The sequence below is a fragment of the Bactrocera neohumeralis genome, chromosome 2, assembly GCF_024586455.1.
Source record: "Bactrocera neohumeralis isolate Rockhampton chromosome 2, APGP_CSIRO_Bneo_wtdbg2-racon-allhic-juicebox.fasta_v2, whole genome shotgun sequence".
In the NCBI taxonomy this organism is placed as follows: domain Eukaryota; kingdom Metazoa; phylum Arthropoda; class Insecta; order Diptera; family Tephritidae; genus Bactrocera; species Bactrocera neohumeralis.
The window spans coordinates 647,892-671,066 of NC_065919.1; the positions used below are offsets into that span (position 1 = coordinate 647,892).

General features: G+C 33.0%; 4 protein-coding genes across 9 annotated transcripts; 2 read left to right on the forward strand and 2 right to left on the reverse strand.

The window, feature by feature from the left end:
• Window positions 1-231: 231 nt before the first annotated feature.
• On the forward strand, window positions 232-5,742 carry LOC126754006 (transcriptional regulator ATRX homolog). 3 transcript variants are annotated; one of them, XM_050465869.1, is made up of 4 exons: window positions 232-496; window positions 779-2,716; window positions 3,365-4,237; window positions 4,304-5,742. In XM_050465869.1, exons 2-4 carry the CDS (start codon window positions 901-903, stop codon window positions 5,395-5,397), a joined length of 3,783 nt encoding a protein of 1,260 aa, XP_050321826.1. In that variant the 5' UTR covers window positions 232-496; window positions 779-900; the 3' UTR covers window positions 5,398-5,742. The 3 variants fall into 3 exon arrangements, with proteins under 3 accessions (XP_050321826.1, XP_050321911.1, XP_050321990.1); XM_050465954.1 differs by having other exon boundaries at window positions 785-2,716; XM_050466033.1 differs by having other exon boundaries at window positions 232-396.
• A 662-nt stretch (window positions 5,743-6,404) lies between these two features.
• Window positions 6,405-8,531, reverse strand: LOC126754168 (RB-associated KRAB zinc finger protein). Its single transcript, XM_050466161.1, has 4 exons — window positions 8,271-8,531; window positions 7,408-8,215; window positions 7,249-7,326; window positions 6,405-7,189 (listed from the first exon to the last, which is right to left on the reverse strand). Exons 1-4 carry the CDS (start codon window positions 8,430-8,432, stop codon window positions 6,588-6,590), a joined length of 1,650 nt encoding a protein of 549 aa, XP_050322118.1. The 5' UTR covers window positions 8,433-8,531; the 3' UTR covers window positions 6,405-6,587.
• Window positions 8,532-9,808: 1,277 nt separating this feature from the next.
• Window positions 9,809-15,525, forward strand: LOC126751406 (14-3-3 protein epsilon). 2 transcript variants are annotated; one of them, XM_050461649.1, is made up of 4 exons: window positions 9,809-10,412; window positions 13,986-14,455; window positions 14,525-14,705; window positions 14,763-15,525. In XM_050461649.1, the coding sequence occupies exons 1-4, from the start codon at window positions 10,349-10,351 to the stop codon at window positions 14,816-14,818; spliced, it is 771 nt and encodes a 256-aa protein (XP_050317606.1). In that variant the 5' UTR covers window positions 9,809-10,348; the 3' UTR covers window positions 14,819-15,525. The 2 variants fall into 2 exon arrangements, with proteins under 2 accessions (XP_050317606.1, XP_050317607.1); XM_050461650.1 differs by lacking the exon at window positions 9,809-10,412 and adding an exon at window positions 11,298-11,398.
• A 3,132-nt stretch (window positions 15,526-18,657) lies between these two features.
• LOC126751404 (VPS35 endosomal protein sorting factor-like) lies at window positions 18,658-22,835 on the reverse strand. 3 transcript variants are annotated; one of them, XM_050461647.1, is made up of 13 exons: window positions 22,416-22,835; window positions 22,209-22,353; window positions 21,786-22,113; window positions 21,585-21,737; window positions 21,353-21,521; window positions 21,129-21,295; window positions 20,753-21,035; window positions 20,365-20,675; window positions 19,937-20,292; window positions 19,743-19,882; window positions 19,496-19,661; window positions 19,169-19,437; window positions 18,658-19,025 (listed from the first exon to the last, which is right to left on the reverse strand). In XM_050461647.1, the coding sequence occupies exons 1-13, from the start codon at window positions 22,707-22,709 to the stop codon at window positions 18,918-18,920; spliced, it is 2,889 nt and encodes a 962-aa protein (XP_050317604.1). In that variant the 5' UTR covers window positions 22,710-22,835; the 3' UTR covers window positions 18,658-18,917. The 3 variants fall into 3 exon arrangements, with proteins under 3 accessions (XP_050317604.1, XP_050317605.1, XP_050317603.1); XM_050461648.1 differs by having other exon boundaries at window positions 21,585-21,731; window positions 22,209-22,356; window positions 22,416-22,834; XM_050461646.1 differs by having other exon boundaries at window positions 22,209-22,356; window positions 22,416-22,832.
• Between the last annotated feature and the right edge of the window lie 340 nt (window positions 22,836-23,175).

The window sequence follows — 23,175 nt, forward strand, 5'->3', positions numbered from 1 at the left end:
TTTTGTATTTAAAAATTAATCGAATTTAAAGCTTTACGATTAGCACTGATATGTTTTGATAAATGGGTGAAAACTTACGGACATTTAGTTTGAAAATCGTAAACTGTTTAATTTCAGTAGAAGTTATAAAAAACGTAAAGAACCAAAAAAATATTTTTTTTGATATTATTGTGAATAATTGATTTTATACGACACGCGAACGCTCATCTGGCAGTATACTCGCGAAACACATCTTTGCGTTGATCTATGTATACCTGCAAAGTTAAAAATTCCGATTTTTAGCGGCGTTTGACTATTTGTGTTTTCTAAGAAGGGATTGCAGAAAAAATCCTTGCAAAAACGTGAAAGATAAAACCAAATTATATTTTCTCTACGCATTCAACTTAATTAAAATATGTGAGACGCGTATTTTTTTATTTACTTCGGTTGTATTGAAAATTTAATTCCTTACAAAAAAATATTTGCTTGGTGTAAAATGCACATACCGCATATCTAGGTGCGTTTAAAACGTTTTATATCAAACAATAGATTCATTCATTTGAAAACTTGTACTACTTTACAATTTGAATACGGGATATTTAAGGACAAGTTCCGTTTTCTCACGAATTGAGTAAATTTCCTTTTGCATTTATCAAAATTTGTGTACATTATAAAATAGGTCCAGAAAAAGCAAGACGATTTGGTATAATGAAAAAATACAAAAAGTTTTTAAATTGAATTTATATAGACTTCAAACAAAATTCTGCATATGTATTAATAGATATGCTTTTTTTTGCAGATACAGTTGTTTCCTAATTGAAAAGGCTAATGTTTTCGTTTGCGTTATAGAACTGATCACTGCTGGTGAATAATTGTTTCCACAACAGGAACTGCGTAGTTTTTTTTTGTAAAATTGCATCTATGGGACAAGAAAAGTTTTCGGATTCTGATGCAAATTCAGCGGAAGACAGAAATAATCATAGCTCAACGGCCAATAATAAAGTTAACTCCAAATTTGACCCAAAAAATAAGGACAAAAATGAATCTGAATCCCAGAACGAAAGAAGCAAAAAAGCTCGTTTATCGAACATAATATCTTTAAATAACAGTTCGGAACAAGTATCAGCCCTGCAAAATTCTGGAAATGAATTCAAAGTGCGTGTTGTACCATTAGAAAAACTATTGGAAAAACCAATAGTGAATAAAATTAAAGAAAATAAGAAACTGATATCCGAAACCCAGTCTAGGCATTTACCTGACCGTAAGAATAGGAATAATTGTACTCTGATAGAGTTAAGTGACAGTGAGGAAGACCAAGAAAAAGAAAGATCAAATCCACAAAAAATTAAATCGGTTTCGGTAAAATCAGACGAATTGGCTCAACACGAAAAATCAAATCCTTTAGAGGGAGCGCTGCCCCGCATAAGGCAGTGCACTGTTCGCATAAAACGAACCATTTTTCCAACTTCTTCAAGCCTTTTAAGCCAAAAATTGACTATTACTAAAGTCAACGGTGGAGATAATTCTATAAAAAATAATAAGAATTCTTTCCACGAAAAAAGGTCACCAGCATCAAGTAGAAAATTAGTTATGAATTCTGATTCAGATGAATCAGACTCAGCTACATATGAGAACGTTAACAAATTTGACGATCAATCTGAACTGGAGTCGGATGGCAAAAGTAGTGACAGTGAAGTGATACCAGCACGCAAAAAGAGAGTTTTTAATAAAAGAAAGAAAAGTAGTGATGATGATTCCGACTTCACACCACAGCCAGTTCCCAAAAAACGCGGTCGTCTCCGTCGTGGTAAGGAAAGCAGTGATGAAGATGATAGCGATGCTAAGCGGAAGGGAAAGGTCAAAAAGAGTGCTAAATCAGATGAGGAAGATGCTGATGAGAAAAATAAAAATAAACGCAAACATATCCGTAAAATTATAAAAACCAAGGATCTAGACATTACCACAAAAAATGCAACTAAAGAGGAAGAAGAGCGACGCAAACGTATAGAGGAACGTCAAAAGTTGTACAATCAAATTTACGAAAAGCCAGAAAATGTTGAGGTCACTGAATTGGTGCTGGACTTTGATGAGGAAACTAAAAAACCTTTGCTAGAAGTTGATAGAGGTATTCTAAAAAAATTAAAACCTCATCAAGTAGCTGGTGTGAAATTTATGTGGGATGCTTGCTTCGAAACAATGAAGGAGGCTGAAGATAATGCTGGTTCCGGTTGCATTTTGGCTCATTGCATGGGTTTGGGAAAGACATTACAAATAGTAACCCTGTCCCACACTTTATTAGTAAATTCAAGACGAACCGGAGTAGAACGCGTTTTAATAATAACTCCTTTGAGTACCCTCAATAATTGGGCACGTGAATTCCATCACTGGATTGCATTTGCTAATAAACGTAATGTGGAAGTATATGACATGTCCAAGTACAAGGACAAGCCAACCAGAATTTTCAAACTAAACGAGTGGTTCGAAGAAGGTGGAGCATGCGTTATAGGCTACGACATGTATCGTATATTGGCTAACGAAAAGGCAAAAGGTTTACGCAAGAAACAACGTGAAATATTGCAGCAAACGCTGGTGGACCCAGGTCCAGATCTAGTTGTTTGTGATGAAGGTCACTTACTTAAAAATGAGAAAACCTCCATTAGTAAAGCAGTTACTAAAATGCGAACTAAACGACGAATTGTTTTGACTGGTACACCACTTCAGAACAATCTTAAAGAATGTAAGTATGGATCTTGAATGTTTTTACTTATTTATATATAAATCTGTTACGACTTTAATTAGCATGTTATAAATATTTTAGCTTAGAATTAAAATTATTAAATACAAAAATATGATTCCGAGTGACCGACAATGATTTATTTATAGAGTATTTTTGTTAAAGGATACAGGAATAAAATCAATACACACAATGCGATTTATATCAGTTAAACTCGTTCCACTTTTCATAATTTAATATATATACTACTTCATATCAGGCAAAAAAAGGTAATACTGTATCTAATTTTTTATTTTATAGAATAAAACTCATAAATTTATTAATATTTCTGGTAACAAACTTTAATATAATGTTTAAACACCACTTTTTTATAACTCATAATGATTAAGTATCATTTATTGTGATAATACTTAAATATTGTGGAATTGATCAAAATGGAATACAATAATGTTTTGCTCGAATGTGAAGAGATGAATCTACAATTTGTCTTTAATATCGCGTTCATACACAATTTAGTTACATTAATAATTGGTTGTAAATGTTTCACAAGTTCGCCAAGTTTCATTTCGTCCATAAATATAATAGAATACATTATTATGTTTGTGTAATTGAATATATACAACGATTTTCCTTCCTTTATATATTTTACAGATTATTGCATGATTCAATTTATCAAACCGAACCTTCTTGGCACATATAAGGAGTATTTGAATCGGTTTGTGAATCCTATAACCAATGGTCAATACACAGATTCGACTGAGCGAGATATTCGTCTTATGAAGCATCGATCCCACATTTTGCACAAAATGTTGGAAGGTTGCATTCAGAGACGTGATTATTCGGTGCTGGCACCATATTTACCGCCAAAGCACGAATATACTGTGTATACAACTCTCTCTGATCTGCAACAGCAGCTATACGAATATTACATGACGACTCAGCGCGACGTTAGTGGCTCAGATATTAGCGGAAAGGGAGCACGTTTATTTCAAGATTTTCAGGATTTGCGTCGAATATGGACCCATCCGATGAATTTACGAATGAATAGTGATACAGTTATTCGTAAACGACAGCAGGCTAATGACTCGGACTCAATGGAGGATTTTATTGATGATGATGATGATGATGATGCTGAGAGTGACACCGGTTCAGAAACGTCTGTGGATTCATCAAAATCCTTCGCCAGCGGCGGTGGTGGTAGTGGAACTGGTGGTGTACAAAGTAGAAGTAAACCTGCCCGTTCATCCGGTCGTAAGCAGATAGATAAAGATAGTGATATTGAAGAATTGGAACCGCCACAACCAGAAGCTGATCCATCAGAATGGTGGAAACGTTTTGTGGAGGAAAAGGAGTTGAACAATATAAATCATTCCCCGAAACTGGTGATACTGATGAACTTGCTACAAGAATGTGAAGTTATTGGTGACAAACTTCTGGTGTTTTCGCAATCCTTACAATCTATCGATGTAATCGAACATTTTTTGTCATTAATAGACAGTAGGACTAAAGGATACGAATATGAAGGCAAAAATAATATTTTTATTTATAAATACAAAGGATAAATGAATTTAATATGATTTATAATTTTAGGTGATGTCGGCGATTTTAAAGGTTGCTGGCAGCCGGGAGTTGATTATTTTCGTCTTGATGGCTCATGTTCCGTCGAGAGTCGTGAAGCGATGTGCAAAAAATTTAACGATGTTAACAATTTGCGTGGTCGTCTATTTCTCATTTCAACACGAGCTGGTGGCTTAGGTATAAACTTGGTTGCTGCAAATCGTGTTGTCATATTCGACGTCTCTTGGAATCCTTCTCATGACACCCAGAGCATTTTTCGAGTATATCGTTTTGGTCAGGAAAAGCCTTGCTATATTTATCGACTCATAGCCATGGGCACAATGGAGCAAAAGGTATATGAGCGCCAGGTAGCAAAACAGGCAACAGCTAAAAGAGTTATAGATGAACAACAAATTTCTCGTCACTACAATCAATCTGATCTACAGGAACTTTATTCTTATGAGTTAAAACCAGGAAGTGATCGAGAAATACCTATTTTACCAAAAGATCGGTTATTTGCAGAACTACTCAGTAAACACGAACCGATGATATTTAAGTATCATGAACATGATTCGCTTTTAGAAAACGAAGAAAGCGAGAATCTTAATGATGCTGAACGCAAGGCTGCTTGGGCAGAATATGAAGCAGAAAAGACACGTAGTGTTCAAACTGCCCAATATATGTCGTATGATCGCGGTGCTTTCGGCGGTCAATTAGGTAATGCAACCGGTGGAGTAACATCTAACCGCATTTTTGGTTTTCGTTCGGATGTACTGTTACAGTTACTCAATATGAAGATCGTCAAAGATCATCCGGAAATAACGCATACTCAAGCTCTACAACTTGTTCCCACATACTTGCAACATTTATATACCGAAATGAATAACAATAATCCTACAATGTATAAAGAGCTGTTGTCATTACACGCAACACTTGCCCATCCAAGTGGAATGTATATGAGTCCACTTTTGTACGCAAATCAAAATCCAAATGCAGCAGGATATTTCCAATCTTCTAGTGGACAAGCTGGACAACAAGTGCCAGTTGCAACAGAAAACCCGCCAGCTACTCCATCTGGTCCAGGCCCGTCCGGCTTCAAAGAGAATGAGGTATACGAGATTGATTAATTAGTGACTTCTCGCTCCATTCTCTAAATATTTACAAATAACTGAATAAGAAATGCACCGAGAATAATGACAGATCTGCTGAATGCTGATTCTGAATGAAAGAAAACGCTGATTAAATTGCTTACGGTCCTGATTATATCGGTATTTGCTCTCAATTGTAGTAACAAATATGTAGTTGCCCCCATAAGCACACCAATGATATGTTATATATATGTTAAAAATACCATCTTACAGAGTGCGTAGAAACAACTTCGAAAATATAACGTTTAAGTTCAATTTTTGCATTGAGGATAAGTATAAGAAAATACACATATAATTAATAACACATACATATTCGTACATAGATCGTTTTTTTGTTTTGTTTTTGCAAACACATAAATGCAAGCACGTGAAATAATTTGAGTGACTTTATTCAATAAATAATACAACCAAGAAAAATGTTGCTATGGTCATTATGCCTTGTAAAGTAATGCATCTTTGTCGGTTTGCATAATATTGATTTATTGCGCTTTAAAACCGACCATCACGAAATAAAATAAATGTGAGGTAGTAAATTATTTTCCGCGAATTTATCAAGCCTACTTATATAATAATATTCCACTACTTAACTATTTGAAAGTACTGTTCCTAAACCACATAGATTTTAGATCTACTTTATCTAATTTTTTTCTGATGTTTGTAGTGCATGTTTCCGAAACTGTTCGACAGAATTATAACAACCATACATTATTGATGGAGATCAAAAATTTCCGTGAAATTTGTCCATCGCATGGATATGATCATAAATTGGCGTTTTTCATTTGGTCGAGTCACTAATATTCGTTTTCGAACATCAACACATTAGACATGTGAAAATATATACGTACATATGTACATGTGACGTTTCATATCCCATGCACAATAATTGCTTTTGATTTAATTATGTGTCTATCCCATTTTATTACTTTTGAATATTAGGCTGCTTTGAATTGATAGTTACCCCTTCCTAAGAAAAAATGTCATCATAATTTATAGTTAAACATGTCCTTTTTTATTTCAGAATCAAAATAAATTTTATGGAAAAATATACATATGTACAAACATGACTATGTTTACATTTCAGATTTTTTATTTTGTTTGCACACAATTATTTTATGAATGTCTTTCAATAGAACACTATATACTAGTCACCCAAAGACTGAAGATGTAAATTATGTGTTCTTGTGTTTTTTCAAATGACGATTTAGACTAAACTTGAGTTCAAAGGATTTACCACATATATGGCAGCTAAGTTCAGATTTTTTCAAATGTTGCTGATAGTGGGTACAGAGTTGATCGGTGTTTGAAAATGATTGTGTATTTTTTGGATAAACAATTTCTTTGGACTGGCTTTCGCTATCACCGCTTTCATCATCAGAAGAGATAACTTGTGTGAAATCATTATCGATACTAGAACTGTAGGAGCTTTCTATATGAACTCGGGTTTCTTCAATTACGTCATTAGCATTTCCTATATTTGTAATAGGGATTGCAAGATCTTGTCTTTCTGAGTAATGAAATTGTTCCGAATTGTTCTGAAGTTCCGTATTGCAAAAGGAATCATCGTCCGATGTATTTTCTTTGAAATGACAAAGCAGCTTATGTGTATTCAGTTGATATTGCGTAGGATAAAGCTGAGAGCATTGGCTACAAGATAGACTTTGTTCTTCCTCCTTACTGGGGCAATCCGTACTTTCTGAAGCAATAGGCGTCTCATCTTCGTGAGCATGTATTTGCCAAATATGAGCCTCAAGTACGTTCTCCGACTCAAATGCTTAAAATAAAAAAATAACATGACGATTGACATAGATACTGACTACCACAGTAAGATACCTTTATCACAGTAAGAGCATTGCCATGATCTAAATCCATGAGCGCGCATATGGACTTTCATCTTTTTCCCCAAGACACCTAAAAAGAAATGGTGGCCAATCAGGCCAATTATTGGCTACCATATTCACTTTAATATTTAGATATTTTTTTTTTACTCACGTTTGCCACATTTAGTGCATTCAATTTTAGAATGAATAGCTTTGGTATGTTCTTTAAGAGTCTCACGTGAGTCGCAGAAAAATCCACATTGAGCACATTTAATATGTTTGCTAATTCTATGCCATTTAAGATGAAATTTGAGACGTGTAGCAGTAGTGTTTTTAAATTGTTTTCCGCATATGTGACACTCCATGTCTTTCAGCTCATGTATTCGTTGCATGTGCTGTTTATGCAATTCCGTGGTAGCTGACATATGTCTACATAAATTGCATTGCACTGGTTTTACCTTTTCTTCATTCAATTGAAATGGTACACCCGAGCTTAGGGAATTGTCCAATAGTGGTGATACTGGAGAGACCAATATTTTAGAATCGTAGTTCGGCATTTGCATTAGGTTCTGAAATTGATTGGTTTCGAAAACTATTTCTGTGCTCTTAATATTGCTTTCATTAAATGTATTCTTTATTGTTGAAACACAATTGTCATTGAGTGTGGGCGCACCTTCTATAAGTTCCTCTTTAATGGGAATATGAGGAATTTTAAAAGGAGTATAACTTGCATCACTTTTTCCATTGAATTCGTTATCGCTTAGGTCGTCAACATATATAAAATCGCAAATATTTTCACTTTTTTCATCTGGTTCAATTAGCTCCTTTTTAATATATATTCTATTTTCTTCTCGTATGTTGTATAAATTCCTCCATTGTGATTGTAGTTCTACACATAGATTCCGGAATTTAAAAACCTTTTTAAATTCAAGTATACAGCACGTGCATATATACTGTGGCAATCCATCATTCGGATTAATCTGAAAAATAATAATAGGATAATATTGAATTATTTCAAAAGATATTTGTATTTACCTCAACATTCCAAGTCGCTAATTCAGAGCGAATATGTGATAAATCATACTCATCTGTACTGGAATCAAAAATTTTACGTAGGAAATTTGATGCTGTTAAATAGAATATACCACACGTCCGGCATGGTTCTATACCATCCATAATATCAGCATTATCCGACATGTTAATATAAGAAATACGGCCTGGATCAATTGTTTATAAAAAGCTATGCGAAAAGAAAAAATCAAAACTGAAGCTCTCCAGGTATTCTATATGACAATTTTGTTCAAAATAATTAGATGGTGCCAGACCGTCGAAAAATCAAATATGCGAAAAACAGTTACACACAGGCTGTAAATATGTATTGTGGTTTTGTTATTTTAATAAAAATAAAATAATTCTTTAACTTATACAATAAACATATATATTTACATTCCTCCTTCCCAAGAGTAAATATTTATGAGAATCAAGCGCATTATTTAATCACAATTTTTGTAATTCTCGTATAAATTTATTATAAAATTTGTGTTTATTATAAAATATTACATTTCATTGTATTTAGTACCACAATTATATATCCATATATTAGAATTGAACAATTCCCATATAACTTTTCTTGCCTTGCTTAACAATACATACATACCTTTATACTAATACTCATACTTTAACACTATCAATTCTTATTGCAATACATAAAAAGAATTGATGCAGAAACTTTTGCTTGCTTTTGTTTAAGAACGTTAGTAAGGCGAAGCTGAATGTTGGCCAACTCTCGTCTTCTTACGCTTTGCCAAGCAATAGTCGCCGTTTTATTCGAAACACTGAAAGCAACGCATTCATTCTGATATACCCTTTGCTTTCCTCACTTCGTTCTTAAAGTATGAAGTGTCAAGCAAAGCGAGTTCTATGTGAATGGACCATATGACGCTGTGTGTCGCAAGCTTGTCTCTATCACTGTTTTATGTTAAATCGATCAAAGTGGTTTAACGTTAAAATATTTAGAAAATTCGAAAAATTACAACTTTCTAAATAGAACTCACGATTTTCATATTTATTGGCCTAACGTACAGCTATATATCGACTTATTTGATTTTCAATGTATGTTCTATATGAATTATCAATTTTGAAAAAATAAAACACAATAAAAGAGTGTAAAATTTAAATTTTAGTAAAAAAAATAAAAAAGTAGTATTGAAATAAAACTCTTTGAGAAGACAGTATTTTTAAAAAATACATAAAAATGTGAAATTCCATTTTAAGTATTGCGAAAACAAGCTAATATGAATTTCAGCTGAATAGCGACCTCTATCAGCTAGTGCAAGCATTTTACAATTTTAAAATTTCTATTATACAGCATTAAATAGTCTAGATGGAAAAATGAAGTATGTGAGATAGCTGCTACAATATTTGACGAAGGAACGAATTTCCCCGTTAACATGTGTTGAGAAATGAGATAGCAATCGATACATGAAAATAGGTGCGGCCATATTGATTGTCGAAAACGAAGGTAAAGTAAGTTAACTTCGTTAAGCGTCCTTTGGTATTCGGTTGTGTAGGAAATGAATCAACGAGTTGACAGCGGCGAGCAACGACGTTCATCGAAGTTTTGCGGATAAAAAGCGATTTAAAATTGATAACTTGTCAAATAAAATTGATTTAATATAATTATTTGACTTGTGGGATTCATTTGGCTACAAGTATATACTTGGATTTTGAGGTTTTCGTTTTTTTTAACTGTGGACGCTAATTTAAAGCGGTTGATTTACGAGAAGAAAGAAGAATAGAGCAAAGCGGCGACGGCTACTGCGACAGTCTAAAAAAAGGGGGAAAAGAGGAAGAAAAGCGATAGCAGCGAAGCAGTCGGTTAACGACAGCGACATTAGTGCCGGAGCAGAAGCAGAAGTAAAACGTTTGTCAAAGAGAAAAAATTCGTAGTAGAGAAAAGTAAAAATTGAATTTCGGAAACGCAGGCGACGACGAAAAAAGTGTAGAACGCTGAAAATTTTTGTTTTAATACAACGCCGACGCTAAATTAAATATTTCATTAGAAACTTTCTAAAAGTTTAATATCTGAGGATTTTATTAACGCAATTAACAGAATGTCGGAACGTGAAAATAATGTGTACAAGGCCAAATTGGCTGAACAAGCTGAACGTTATGATGGTAAGTACGTGGGGTGTTTGAAATTCTGTCATATATGCAGTGTCGTTGAAAATTCAGTCCTGATTTATCAATCTGGGGTGTGGATTGAAAGATGAAAAATGGACTAGAAAAACACGCGGGTCTAGTATACTGCTTGTGACGAAGACGGACTGATGCGTCAACTAGAAGCAGTTAGGACGGAAATATTTCAAAGAAGCGAGATGGCCGGAATAACAAGATAATGCAAAACTTGTGTCTTTTTTTTGCCGGTGATTGAAATTCTCGTGGTTAGATTGCTCCAGAATTTTATTTCGTGATAGTATAAATTTTCATTAGTAAAGATATGTAAACCTAAATTTTGTTTTAAAAGAAAATAATACTTATATGGTGTCTAAACGAGTTTTCCCAATGCCTATCTATAAAAGTATACCAAGACGTATGGAGTTACATTTTTGAATGTTCTCGCAGTCATGTCCCGAATTCCATTAGAATAAAATTAATCAGCAATTTGACTTATTTGCCATGTACTTCGTAACTACCAAGTATATTAATTTACTAATAATTTTGTAGTGCGCATATTATATGTACAGATGAACTGTTTAATTAAATAGATTTTACTCATTCACTATAATACTATAATATTAAAGGGAATGTCTAGATGACCGAGTCGAATCATCGGAACATTAATTTTTATATTTTGCAGTGGATACTAATATTTTCACTGCACGAGTGAGCAGTATGACTATTTCCTCTGTTTGAATATACCATCGCCGTTCTTTCCCTTTTTTCTAAGAATTGTCATATCGCGCTGGATGTTTTTCTCTTTACCTTTCCGCGAATATACGTCATTCGTTCGTATGTGTTTCACCTCGTTGCCGTGGCGTTTCTTCGTGGCTGGTTGCTAGCGTGAAAAATCGATGAATGAAATCGATCGGTCTCTGGAAGTCGTGTTTGCAAATTCTTATATGGAGAAAAAATGCAAAAAAAAATCTGCCAAGTTCAAACAAGTTAATATACATACCAACAAATTTATTTAAATAAACGCATATAATAAACATTTTGCTTTATAATGTTACACATTATCCTTTTGTGCTAGTTGATTTTGACCAAATCTTTGTTATATTGTATATACATAGATGAAATAAACCCAAAGCATCTTTAAATATTTGATTTATCTACATATATTTCGATAGTCCTCATTATAACTGTTTTTTCCTTGGAGGTTTTATAAAGGATAAAATAAAATTTTCAACTTCTGGTAGTGTATATTTATAGCTAGTTTGATCTTGTATTGGCCGAGTTATTCGATATGAGCTTAATACGGGCTTAATTATTTCCAAACGGATATTACTTTATGCTTTATACTAACTTAGGGAAATTCGAATTTCATTTATTAACTATTTGCATACAACTATATGTATATACTGCGAAATTTTCCGAACAATCCTTATAGCCGTACGTGTCTCATAACTGGACCAATTTCATGAAAGCAACGTTTCCATACAAAAGTAATTCCTATAACCGCACATGAGTGCATATCAATGACTCGAACAATATTTTGGTAATATTTCGCCCAAATTATCTTGATAAACGGACAAGATTTCATAAAATTTGTCAATAAAATTGTGTAAAATTTATATTTTCCGCTTTTTAAAGTTTTATTAATTTTTGGTGCTTTAAGACGATTTTTTAAAAGAAATACGTAAAATGATCATATCAAAGAAATTGTCTTGTGCCGGTGCCACTGGTTCGAGGAGGCTCAACGGAAACTAATGGGTTAATTATCATTCATTCACTACTGGCTAGCATTGACTCGTATTTATTAGTTCTATAGGAATATAGTACTGAGTTGCAGCTTCGGACTCTAAGAATGCCTTTTACACACTCTTTTTTTGTCTCGCCCCATATGAACAGATCCCTGTCCGCTTATGAGGAATTGCTACTGTATATAATGTGGATAAAGAAATAACGAAATTTTCTTCGTAGAAATATTTTTAATTAACATTAGGTCAGGTACTTTTGTAGTGCCCTTCAAGTTGTAATGTTTAAAACGAAGAGTTCAGTTTAAAATCCCAGCTTTTAACTACTATAACATGCTATTTTATAATTTGTTTATATATGTACATACATATACATTATATATTTTTTTTTAGCATAGACTGTATACGCATTATTCAGAAGTTGTTAACTGTTTCTAATACAAAAATATTGAGTGAGGTAATTTCTAAATAGATAAATGCAGCCCTCTATGCTAATTTTCCTAACCTTTAACCTATCAATCTTTCCACAAAACGCGTTTTAAATAACCGTTAAAGAAAAAATAATTTGAATATTGCTCTAGTTAACTGATCTAGAATAAACAATTTATAGACATTTACGGACATTACTGGTTTGCAAACAGTCGATTCATATACTTATATGTTTGTTATACTATGTGTTTAAATGCCTATGTCCTTATCAAATTATGTACAAAAATAATTTCTATTTAATCTTTTAATTCGTTCCCATTGTGATGTTTATATTTTATAAACTGTAATCCACATTCGAATTTAGTTACTATTATTATTATTTTTTTTATTTAAACACATCTAAATATCATTTATGAGTAACTGTAGAATTGTAGTGCGAAGTATACACCTCGTATCTACTCATTTTTTTCTTTGTACTCTCACCGGTGTAATTTTATATTAGTGCGAAAAGGACGAAGATATATGGATATGTAGTTGTAGTTTGTTGACGGCGTTGCCGTTGGCACCCTATACTAGCTACATGGTTAAGAATCAATGCAGTCTGTTGCCTTGAAAAGCGCAGATGCGATGAACGGTGACGTTCGCTATTTGTCTGTATCACATGTTTATCCTCTTATTTTCGCACTTGTGGTTGCATTCTACCGCTATTGGCAGCCTTGTCGCTCTTATGCAGGTTAATGGCATTTGTACAGATTAAAATTTTAACAATTAATTTGAAACGTGGGGAACTGATTTCACCGGTATAGATAGATAATAAATATTATGTATTGTCTATACTATGCAATTTTTAAAATTGAACGCTTACATATGGTTTATAATACATTTTTTATATTTAAAAACAAGATTCAACGTTAAGGAGACCCAATTCTATAAACTTGTTAATAATTTTGAATATTCCTTCAATTATAAATTATTTGTTTTGAATTGGTAAATTTAAGGAGTAAAACATATAAAACTAAGGGATTTACTAGGGAATTATTAATTTTTATTGCAGCTCAAAAATGCTAATGGGAAATTTAAGAATGAGCTTATCTTTTCTTTATCATCTGGTATTTTTAAATTATTTTGTCTTATTTAGTTAAGAGATTGACTAAAAAAAAATTATAAATACGAACAGAAGTCAGAAAATGATAAAAAATTAAATAGTTTATATTACATTGACATAGGCTAAGGAACCACCAATTTGGGAGACAATTCAGTTTTCATTAAGCGATTTGCATTAGAAATGCATTTTGATGAAAGCAGAAGTTAAATAGTAACAGTTTTTTTTCGAAATACTTTTAATTACTTTTTGTCTATATATTTTTAACATTAGAAAACCTTTTTATTTCTTTTTTTTCTACAGAAATGGTTGAAGCTATGAAAAAAGTTGCTTCCCTCGATGTTGAACTAACTGTTGAAGAGCGAAATCTACTTTCAGTCGCTTATAAGAATGTAATTGGCGCTCGACGTGCTTCATGGCGTATAATTACCTCAATTGAGCAAAAAGAGGAAAATAAAGGCGCTGAGGAGAAGCTTGAAATGATCAAAACCTACCGTGGGCAGGTGGAGAAAGAGTTACGCGATATTTGTTCCGATATTTTGAATGTGCTAGAAAATCATCTCATTAAATGCGCCACCACAGGTGAAAGCAAAGTATTCTATTATAAGATGAAGGGTGATTATCATCGCTATTTGGCTGAATTTGCTACTGGATCGGATCGTAAGGATGCGGCAGAAAATTCACTTATTGCTTACAAGGCTGCCAGCGATATTGCAATGAATGATCTTCCGCCAACACATCCCATTCGTTTGGGTTTGGCGTTAAACTTTTCGGTAGAATTAATAATATAATTATCGGGAATATGTCATAAAACATTTACTTACTTTTGTATATGGTTGCAGGTATTTTATTATGAAATTCTTAATTCGCCCGATCGCGCTTGTAGATTAGCGAAAGCTGCATTCGACGATGCCATTGCCGAGCTAGATACCTTAAGCGAAGAGAGCTACAAAGATTCCACACTTATCATGCAATTACTGAGGGATAATCTTACATTATGGACGTCTGATATGCAGGCTGATGGTAAGTAATACTTTCGAATGAATTAAAGAAATATATCAATCGATATTTTCTTATAAGGTGATGGCGAACAAAAACCGGAAATTCAAGATGTTGAAGATCAGGATGTGTCGTAATTTAAGTAACCCCACCTTACTTAATTATAAAATCCCTTCTATATACCTTTTCCTACTGTAATACAGCAGCAGCAACCACACACACAAACACATTAAAACGAGAAACATTATAATACACTACAACAACAATGGTATACATTATATACATCTCAATTGCATAAAAAAAAATTAATAAATATTTTTCAGAAAAAACACTTGAAACTAAAATATAACTCAAACAAATTCCTCCTGCCCCGCTCCCATTCAATGTGTGAAAATTTTTGCATTAAACATAATTATTAAAATCAGAATTATTATTAAAACAACAAAATAATGATTATTAATAATTACGGTAATGATAAATACATCAGTATAAAAATAAATATAATAAAAATCAACACTAATTATTTTAGAGCATAATAACATTTAACCTAGAAAACAGGCAATACATTCGCACTCACACAGTTAATCGTTGCAAACGCAACATTCAGAATGTAATAGAAGAAAATCGAGTTTATTTTAAGGATTCTACAATAAAGAAATATTAAGAGAAGAGGATAGAAAATAGTAATAAAGAAACAATTGTATCAATCAAATAAAAATGAGCGAATTACAGTCAACAAAAGTGATGGAAGAATTGATGAGAACTTATCTTAGAAATACTAGACATAAAGTTTGAAATGGTAAACAACGCATAAATAAACGAATAATATAACATGATGGATAAATTTTCAATATGTATCATTTAGCGGATACTCGAACTTGAAGTTTAGATATTAGGTGAAGGATAATGCATCCGTAATTCTTAATGTTCCGTTAATCACTAATAATCGTCAACTTTGTGGTTCTGTAATTGAATTCAATTCAATAATTAGGAGTTTTTTCTATAAAAAAATGTGTAAGTTTACTGAGTTGTGAATTGGATATTCTAAAAAAGGCTTCTAATAATGAAAGTGAAAAGTAGTCGCCCTGATTTGTAGAAGATACCAGAGGCATTTTTGTCATAATATTGAAAAAAGCTTTGTTTTTTTTAAAGTAGTTTTTGAAGATTTATCGATGATAGCAGATTCCCCATCGCCGTTCATATTACAATACCTGCAATTTTATAAATATAGACATTTGGTAAATAGTATTATGGAAGGGCTCATGCTTAGGAGATGTTATTCATTCATTCATAATTCAGAAAATCTGTGCGATATAAATAAAAAAGTTTTTTTGATGCAACCGATTAGCGTCGTTTGAGTTGACCTTTCAGAACGATTAGCATATACAAATCTCTTTGAGAGTAGAACAAGTATAAAGGACCCTTGATATTTAAAATAAATGGTTTGCACGTGTGGCATATTACGAACTTTATATTCGGTATTTTGATTTATTAATTAAATATAATAATAAATAATGTGAAGTGACGACATGTACACATTTACATATGTATGTAAGAAGGTCCTAAATTTTGAAAATAATAAAATTAACTGAAAATTTCGCTCGATTGTTTTATAGTCAAATATAGGTAGGTTGGCTGTTTCAGCGTTGTTATACGTCCATTTCTGTTTCTAATTGGCAATGTGTGTACATATTTGTTAGTTTGCTCAGTAAAAGAGGATATGCGGGTTTTGAAATTCGGCGTTATGGTTTTTTTTTTGCACTACTAACAAGCTGTTGTAGTTGAACATTACCATGTTTATTAGGAAAAATATTTGAATCAGTTATTTTATATAAATACATAGAAAGTTTAAAAATTTGTTGAGTTTCTGGAGAAAAATCCCAAGCAAGCTACAATTTGAAAACAGCAAATGTAACATTAAGAGACAGGGAAGTGTTTCGAACATAAAGAGTCGTTACAATCTACTATTCAAAGGAATATAATTTTTGAAGCATTTTGCATCTCTTTAGTCTTGGTATTTTGCGGTGTACACACGTTTAAAAGCAGGTTTCGTAATAACCATAGATATCGTAGTTGCTTCAGCCCTAAGTTAAAGTCATTTAAAACGCATTCTTGATAACTCCCGGCAGAAAGTAAATGGAGGATTTGTGGTAACGTTCCTTCATCTCGTTTAGTAGAAATCGAACTTCGACTGAAAATAGTTGAAAATCGTAATACCAAAGGGACTTGGGTTGATCTGAATTTGAATTGCTCTTTCAATTCAAACAAGTTGAGTTGAAACCCGTAATTAGGGTACAAATTCGTTATGTCCACAAATTTAGTCGATTCTGTGAAGTTTGAAATTTTTTTTAAGAAAATTATATTATATTGCCTAGCCTTGATTTATGTTTTTGGACAAGATTCGTACAAATGGTATTATATGTGTAATTCATAAAAAAAATTAAATCTTTACATTTTTAATAGACCACGAAATTTTATTTGAAGCAAATGAAAATGAAAAAAATGGGCATATTAAGTCATAAAAAATGAAATTGTATACACATACTTTTCAGTTATTTAAATAGAAGAAGCAAGTATTCCTGATATATAATTATTAACGAAATATCTAGCCCTCATCCACCTGCTATTTTGTATTAACTGCTAGTGAGAACCTATGGTATACTATATCCATTAAAAAAAGTATCACTTTGCTACCACTACAATATCAAAATTTGCAGCAGAGCTGAAAAAAATAATAGTTTTCAGCGGAACAGTATTCTCATCTAGGTAATAAGATAAATACTCGGAAAGTTTATAAGTATGTAAAATCCTCCACATACATAGATGCCACAAGTTTGCAATCTGATACCTTTTTCCCAATACTTCACTTCTGTTGTACTGAAACTGGAAGTTCCACAAATAAAACTAATCCGTTTTCAACAACTAGCATAAAATAATACTAAAATAGTTAATACATAAAAACAATGTGTTTCCTCAAATTTCAATTATACAAAACAAACAGTAAACAAGTAAGAAAAGTCTAAGTTAGGGTGTAACCGAATATTGTTATTCTCTTTTTCCATTGAGATGAGTCACATATTGACCGATTTACACGTATAGTCACCCAGAAGTTCGACAATACTTATATTAGGTAACCTCACCAGGCGAGTAGTATAAAGTTTTATACACATTTATATAGCGAGCCGCTTGCTCCACTGCAATGAGACTTCAGCGAACCCTTAAATCGAAATGGCTCCGCAGAAGCTTTTTCTCTTTTAACCGTAACCCCAGGCTCCACGGTTGGCTACCTGGCCTTACACAAGGGTTGCTCACGTTTCCAGGGTGCGCGGCGAGGTAGCAAAACTAGGAAATGGAGATAGCCTTACGACTGCAACTGCTTACCTAGAAGCATAACTACGCTCTATTACATTAGTACCTAGGGGCTTAAATAGTTTCGGTTCGATTTAGAAAGTTTTTGGTTATTAGATGGCACACTTCATGCAAAGTTTTATCCCGTTATATTAATTGGAATGTGAAAGAATCAGGTGGAATTTGAAGTTTCATCAAGATATCTGATTTTTACTCAAGTTACAGCTTGCACCTAGATTTCAACTCGTCTCGCCATCCTGATCATTTACATATAAATATAACCTTTTATCTATCTGCATTAGTTTTAGGTGATATTTACAACAGATAGGTAAATAAAAATATTATGCTCTGCAGCAACAGTACAAAAATTCGGTGTTTCCATGAAGTTCAAATATAGGCAGATATTTGATTTGTTGACACCGATAATACTGAGTTTTATGCGGTGTAGGTTCTGGTTACGTAGAAAGAACATTAGATTGAGAAGACGTTACTTAGTAACCGCTACTATGAAGATTATTAGTAATTGTGGCGATTTCGAGTTCAACAATCAATGCTTTGAACTCAAAATGTTTGGTATACATACATACATATGTATATCATAATTGGTTTCTTAGATATACTAAGTATATTTATTTTTTAATATTGCACAAATGCCATCTCTTAATTTATTATGATTGATTTTTTAATAATTTGTTAAGTGTGAATTATTTTATTTCAAACAATTATGCAATTTAAAATAAACGATGTTCGCACAAATACTTTGCATTCGCATTTCCTATATGTTGTTTTCCTTATATGAGGCAAACATATATAGAGGAGTGTAAGTGCAAGTGTACATTTTGCAATAGGTGGAACTGACGGGTTTGTGAAGACACATACAAATTTATACTACTTCGTCTGAATTCGGTGCAGCAATCGCGCTAATGACCGCGCATTTTGCGTATTTGTGTTCTTCATTTGTTCGTAGATGCATTCAACATTTTGTATTGTGTGCGACTGTAAATAAATAGCGTGAGGTATGTTATGAATATGTAGAAAGATTGTGAATCTCGAAAGCAGTACTTTGAGAATTTTATTTGTCAATATATTATATATGTTCGTGTACTGTGTTCGAAATTCATTAAAGCATGGTAATTTACAATTAACTTAACGTCGATGTGGGACTCCGCTTTTGCAGCAAGAATCCAAAGATTGACAGCCAGTTGGAAAGTTTTCTCGCGGCTAAGGTTAGCATACCGGATGATACGTAAAAATAAATCTAGTGCCAGTGTGGCCTGCGTACGTAATTGGCGTTTGCTACCCAGTATCTTAAGTTGAACTAAGATGTCATCAATGACTTGAACACATATATTATTGACTTCTGTTAAATATTTCTGATCATGGCCATAAAGTTCATCATTTGAAACAACTGAAATTGAAAGACAACACTATTTCACTACTATTTTTAGATTATTTCTAATTCTCACCGCCAGGAATGTGATAAGGAAATTCTTCCAAACTTTGTATGTACAACATATCTAGAGCTTGCAAATACACGATGACCAGTCCAGAGCTTTGAGCATCAAAGGGGAATTTAGTGACAACTGAAAGTAGTAGACGGAGCAGATATAACACTCCTTGATCGGGACTATCCTATAATAAAAAGAAAACCAAATATTCGAATGATGATAAACGAGTTAAGCGATTAAATTATTTTTATATTTTATTACATACAGGTACTACCACTAATGTTGCTAACATGTTGCAAAGGTAAGATACCAAATACGTCTCCAGATTCCGTGATATGCCTTCCGTTTCCACGGATCGTGGTAAGTTACTCACTAATTGAAGGGCGGCTTCGAAACACGCATCCGCTGAAAAAAATACAATAATTATGCTAACTAGAAAAAAATAATTATGAAACATACCCTGTCCTAAACATTGATTCAATAGTGCCACCTGACCGGTCAGTAAGTATAGGTCCATTTGATTTTGAATTGCTGTAATACTGGGGATTGAAATAAAACAGAATGCTATGCATGCTTTTACAAACGCTCCAGTTTTTTGAGTATAATTTCCTTTAATCACATGTCGTATCCCAACGGCTAACTTATTTACCGAATTTACTAATGTTATATAGACTGCGTCCAAATCCGTGAAAGCTTCACGTGCGTCCACATAAAAACTAAGCTGTCGTTCAAAATCTTTTGGGTAAGTAACTTTACGTATGAAACTACTTATCAAATGCGAAATTTGTCGGCGTTCATCTTCTACGGATTGAGCGCTAATGGTGAAAAATATGAAATCGATTGCAAATGAAATTTTAATATATGTATGTAAGTATGTAAGAACTTACGTTACAGAGTCACTGAGAATCTTTCCAATAAACATTATCGCATTGATCACAATTTCATCCGAGATAATATCTTCGGATTTCTGGTGGAACCTTATCAGAATGTTTTTGCATACGACTATCCTATTTGAATCTTTCTTAAAAAGATCTAAGTATGGTAAAAAATTTTCCTGAATGAGCAACAACTCCGTATTTTCAAAATGCTGCAAAATTTTGTCTAAAATATTTTGCAACTGAGTATAAAATCTTTCATATGTTCGGCTTGCGTTCACTCGTAAGGTGATTGTTCCCAACAGATCATTAATAACAGTTATCTAGCAGAACACATGAAACAAATAATGCTATTTACATAAGTATGTAATTCGTACTTGAATATTATCTTCGTACTTACGGCGAAATTTTTTGCAATAAATTGTGCCCATGTTTCTATACAGTTTATGTATTCAATTGGGTCGGTGAAAGTATCTATGGTATTAAAAGAACCATTTAAAAATTGTAACCTTTGCTCTGGCAGTGGTGGGTAGTCACTGACACTAATGCCAAGGGCGCGGAATAAGTTTCCTTTCGAAATACCTTCTGTGTTGGAGCTTCCAAGTAACTTAACGAATTCCAAAGCGTTTGCAGCAATAAACTTTGGTTGGAATACATTCAGCATAGAAATAAACAGTAATCCACTGTAAAATTGTCAAAGTAAGAATTTCGTTTAATATTTCAAAATAACTATTGAAAAAATTATAAAATATTGCTGTCATAAAAAAATTTCTGACTTATTTTTTGTTCCTTTGCATTCGTTCATTATTTCAACTGTGTAAATACTGTTTTTGTGAACAAGTGCTAATAACATGAAATCCAAAGCGGGACTGTATAATGATAAATATGTTTCAATGCTGACACGCTGGCGATTCAGTTCAGAACGAACAGCTCCGCTAAAAATCTGAAAAGTAATATTTATTTAGATTTCTACAGGATTCCGCAGATGTAACAATCGTACCGTGTTGTAGATTTTTAAGAAATCCTTAAAATTTTCTTTTATGGATTCTTTATTAGACGTAACATTTAGACTAATACGAACCAAGTAGCACCTTGCATACGTCTGAACTAAAGGGTCACCAATACCACGGATCATTTTAGTAATACGAAGTAAATTTTTATCGAACTCTCTGTAAAAAAAAATTCACTTTTTAGTTGGATATAAAAATGTTAATAGGAATTTTAGTTTTTACTTAGGTGATATAAACTCATAACATTTGAGTATAGCCATTTCCAAATATAAACGGGGTAACAGTTCCCGAATAGAAGCAATTTTAAAAAACCAATTTTGACAAGTTTCTCTAGCGTTTTCATACAATGGCTCAGCTCCACTCGATTTCCTGTTACTATAAAAAATTTTAATTAGTGCTACAAAAAAATAAAATTACACATACTCTCCATCGCTTGCTTTAATATTGAGTCGCTCATGGACCAATTTTCCAAACATATCAAGTATATCAGTTATAAGAACAAATTGGCTGGGATAAAAGCTAAGTACTGAAGTGTCGGCAAGCATTTTGGAACATTGAATGACAATTTTTAATGATTTTACTCGTTGATCATCGTTCCACGACGCTATCAATTCTTGATTTAATTGTTCAATACGTTGTATATATTCCTGTTGAGTTAAATCAATCATGTGACTCATAGAAGCATCATCAAAGTCATCTAGCTGCTCCAGGCGAAATTTTACTTTGTCGGCAACTACGGTCTGAGATTTAACTAAAACAGCAATCCGTTACCAAAAGCACTTTATTTACATATTTATTTAAAATGATTTAATGGAATGATTAGTTATTGGATCATATGGAGCTTACTTCCTTCTCCACCCGAGTTTGCTGCTGAAAGGAAACTTGTCGAAATAGACAGTTTTTCTGACGTTGTATAACGATTCAATATCCCCAAACGCTTTGCGCCCCAACTTATATTATCTTCGTCCAAACTTTTTCTATTTTTTTCCATCTTCTAAAAATTTTTAGTGCATTATGTTTTAACTTGGAAAGACCAACAAATTCTGTAGCTACCTGTGTTAAAGGGTCCATATTTTCTTGTTCTTGTCGGGCAAATAGGGACAGTGGATCCGTTCCATCGAAGGACAAAGTTAGCGGCTCAGCCGATAATGAAATACTTGATGAAGCTCGTGAACTATTATCGCTACTAAAGCTACTCCGAATATCTTTCAAGCACCGTTTGGTGCCTTTACTTTCGATTACTGTCACTCCATGTATCTTTAATGGATGCTCATAAGTTATGAGGCCTTGTAATGGGTTTTTATGTACTTCATAAAAGTGGGGAATACACTCCCAATCTGTGGCCATCGCGAAAATATTTTGAATACGCGGCTCAAAACAAACACTACAGGAATTACAAAATTAAACAAACTTATTACGACATTTACTCAACATCATAACTAAAAAAAATGCACTTTAAATTACAATTAATCTGCTGTCCCCAAGGTCAATTGTTGTTATCTCGATACTTTTACAAGCGGCAATATTGCTTGGAGACTAGTACAATTTTTAAGAAATTAGTTCTCAGTGGTTAAGACTCTAAATTAAAAACTTATAAACTATACGAGTTCTTGATACATATAACTTGAATACAATCCACATAAATCTAATTCAAATACAATATAGATACTTAGACTGTGTTCACACAAGAAGACTTCTGATGCTCAACCTGCCTGTCAGGTCTATGTAACTGAAACGGACCCAAGTTCTGTCAAACCGGCAGTACTCGTCCAAATTACTTTAGGAATGTTTTCTACCGTTACAGCAGCAACAA

Coding starts and splice junctions, on each gene's coding strand:
- LOC126751406 (XM_050461649.1), top strand. CDS start 10,349: ATGTCGGAACGTGAAAATAATGTGTACAAGGCCAAATTGGCTGAACAA. Junction 10,413..13,985: donor ACAAGCTGAACGTTATGATG/GTAAGTACGTGG, acceptor TTTTTTCTACAG/AAATGGTTGAAGCTATGAAA. Junction 14,456..14,524: donor GTTTGGCGTTAAACTTTTCG/GTAGAATTAATA, acceptor ATATGGTTGCAG/GTATTTTATTATGAAATTCT.
- LOC126754168 (XM_050466161.1), bottom strand. CDS start 8,432: ATGTCGGATAATGCTGATATTATGGATGGTATAGAACCATGCCGGACG. Junction 8,216..8,270: donor TAGCGACTTGGAATGTTGAG/GTAAATACAAAT, acceptor ATTATTTTTCAG/ATTAATCCGAATGATGGATT. Junction 7,327..7,407: donor ATGCACTAAATGTGGCAAAC/GTGAGTAAAAAA, acceptor ATTTCTTTTTAG/GTGTCTTGGGGAAAAAGATG.
- LOC126751404 (XM_050461646.1), bottom strand. CDS start 22,709: ATGGCCACAGATTGGGAGTGTATTCCCCACTTTTATGAAGTACATAAA. Junction 21,036..21,128: donor TGCAAAGGAACAAAAAATAA/GTCAGAAATTTT, acceptor ACAATTTTACAG/TGGATTACTGTTTATTTCTA. Junction 19,662..19,742: donor CAACATTAGTGGTAGTACCT/GTATGTAATAAA, acceptor TTTTTATTATAG/GATAGTCCCGATCAAGGAGT.
- LOC126754006 (XM_050465869.1), top strand. CDS start 901: ATGGGACAAGAAAAGTTTTCGGATTCTGATGCAAATTCAGCGGAAGAC. Junction 2,717..3,364: donor TCAGAACAATCTTAAAGAAT/GTAAGTATGGAT, acceptor TATATTTTACAG/ATTATTGCATGATTCAATTT. Junction 4,238..4,303: donor TAAAGGATACGAATATGAAG/GCAAAAATAATA, acceptor TTATAATTTTAG/GTGATGTCGGCGATTTTAAA.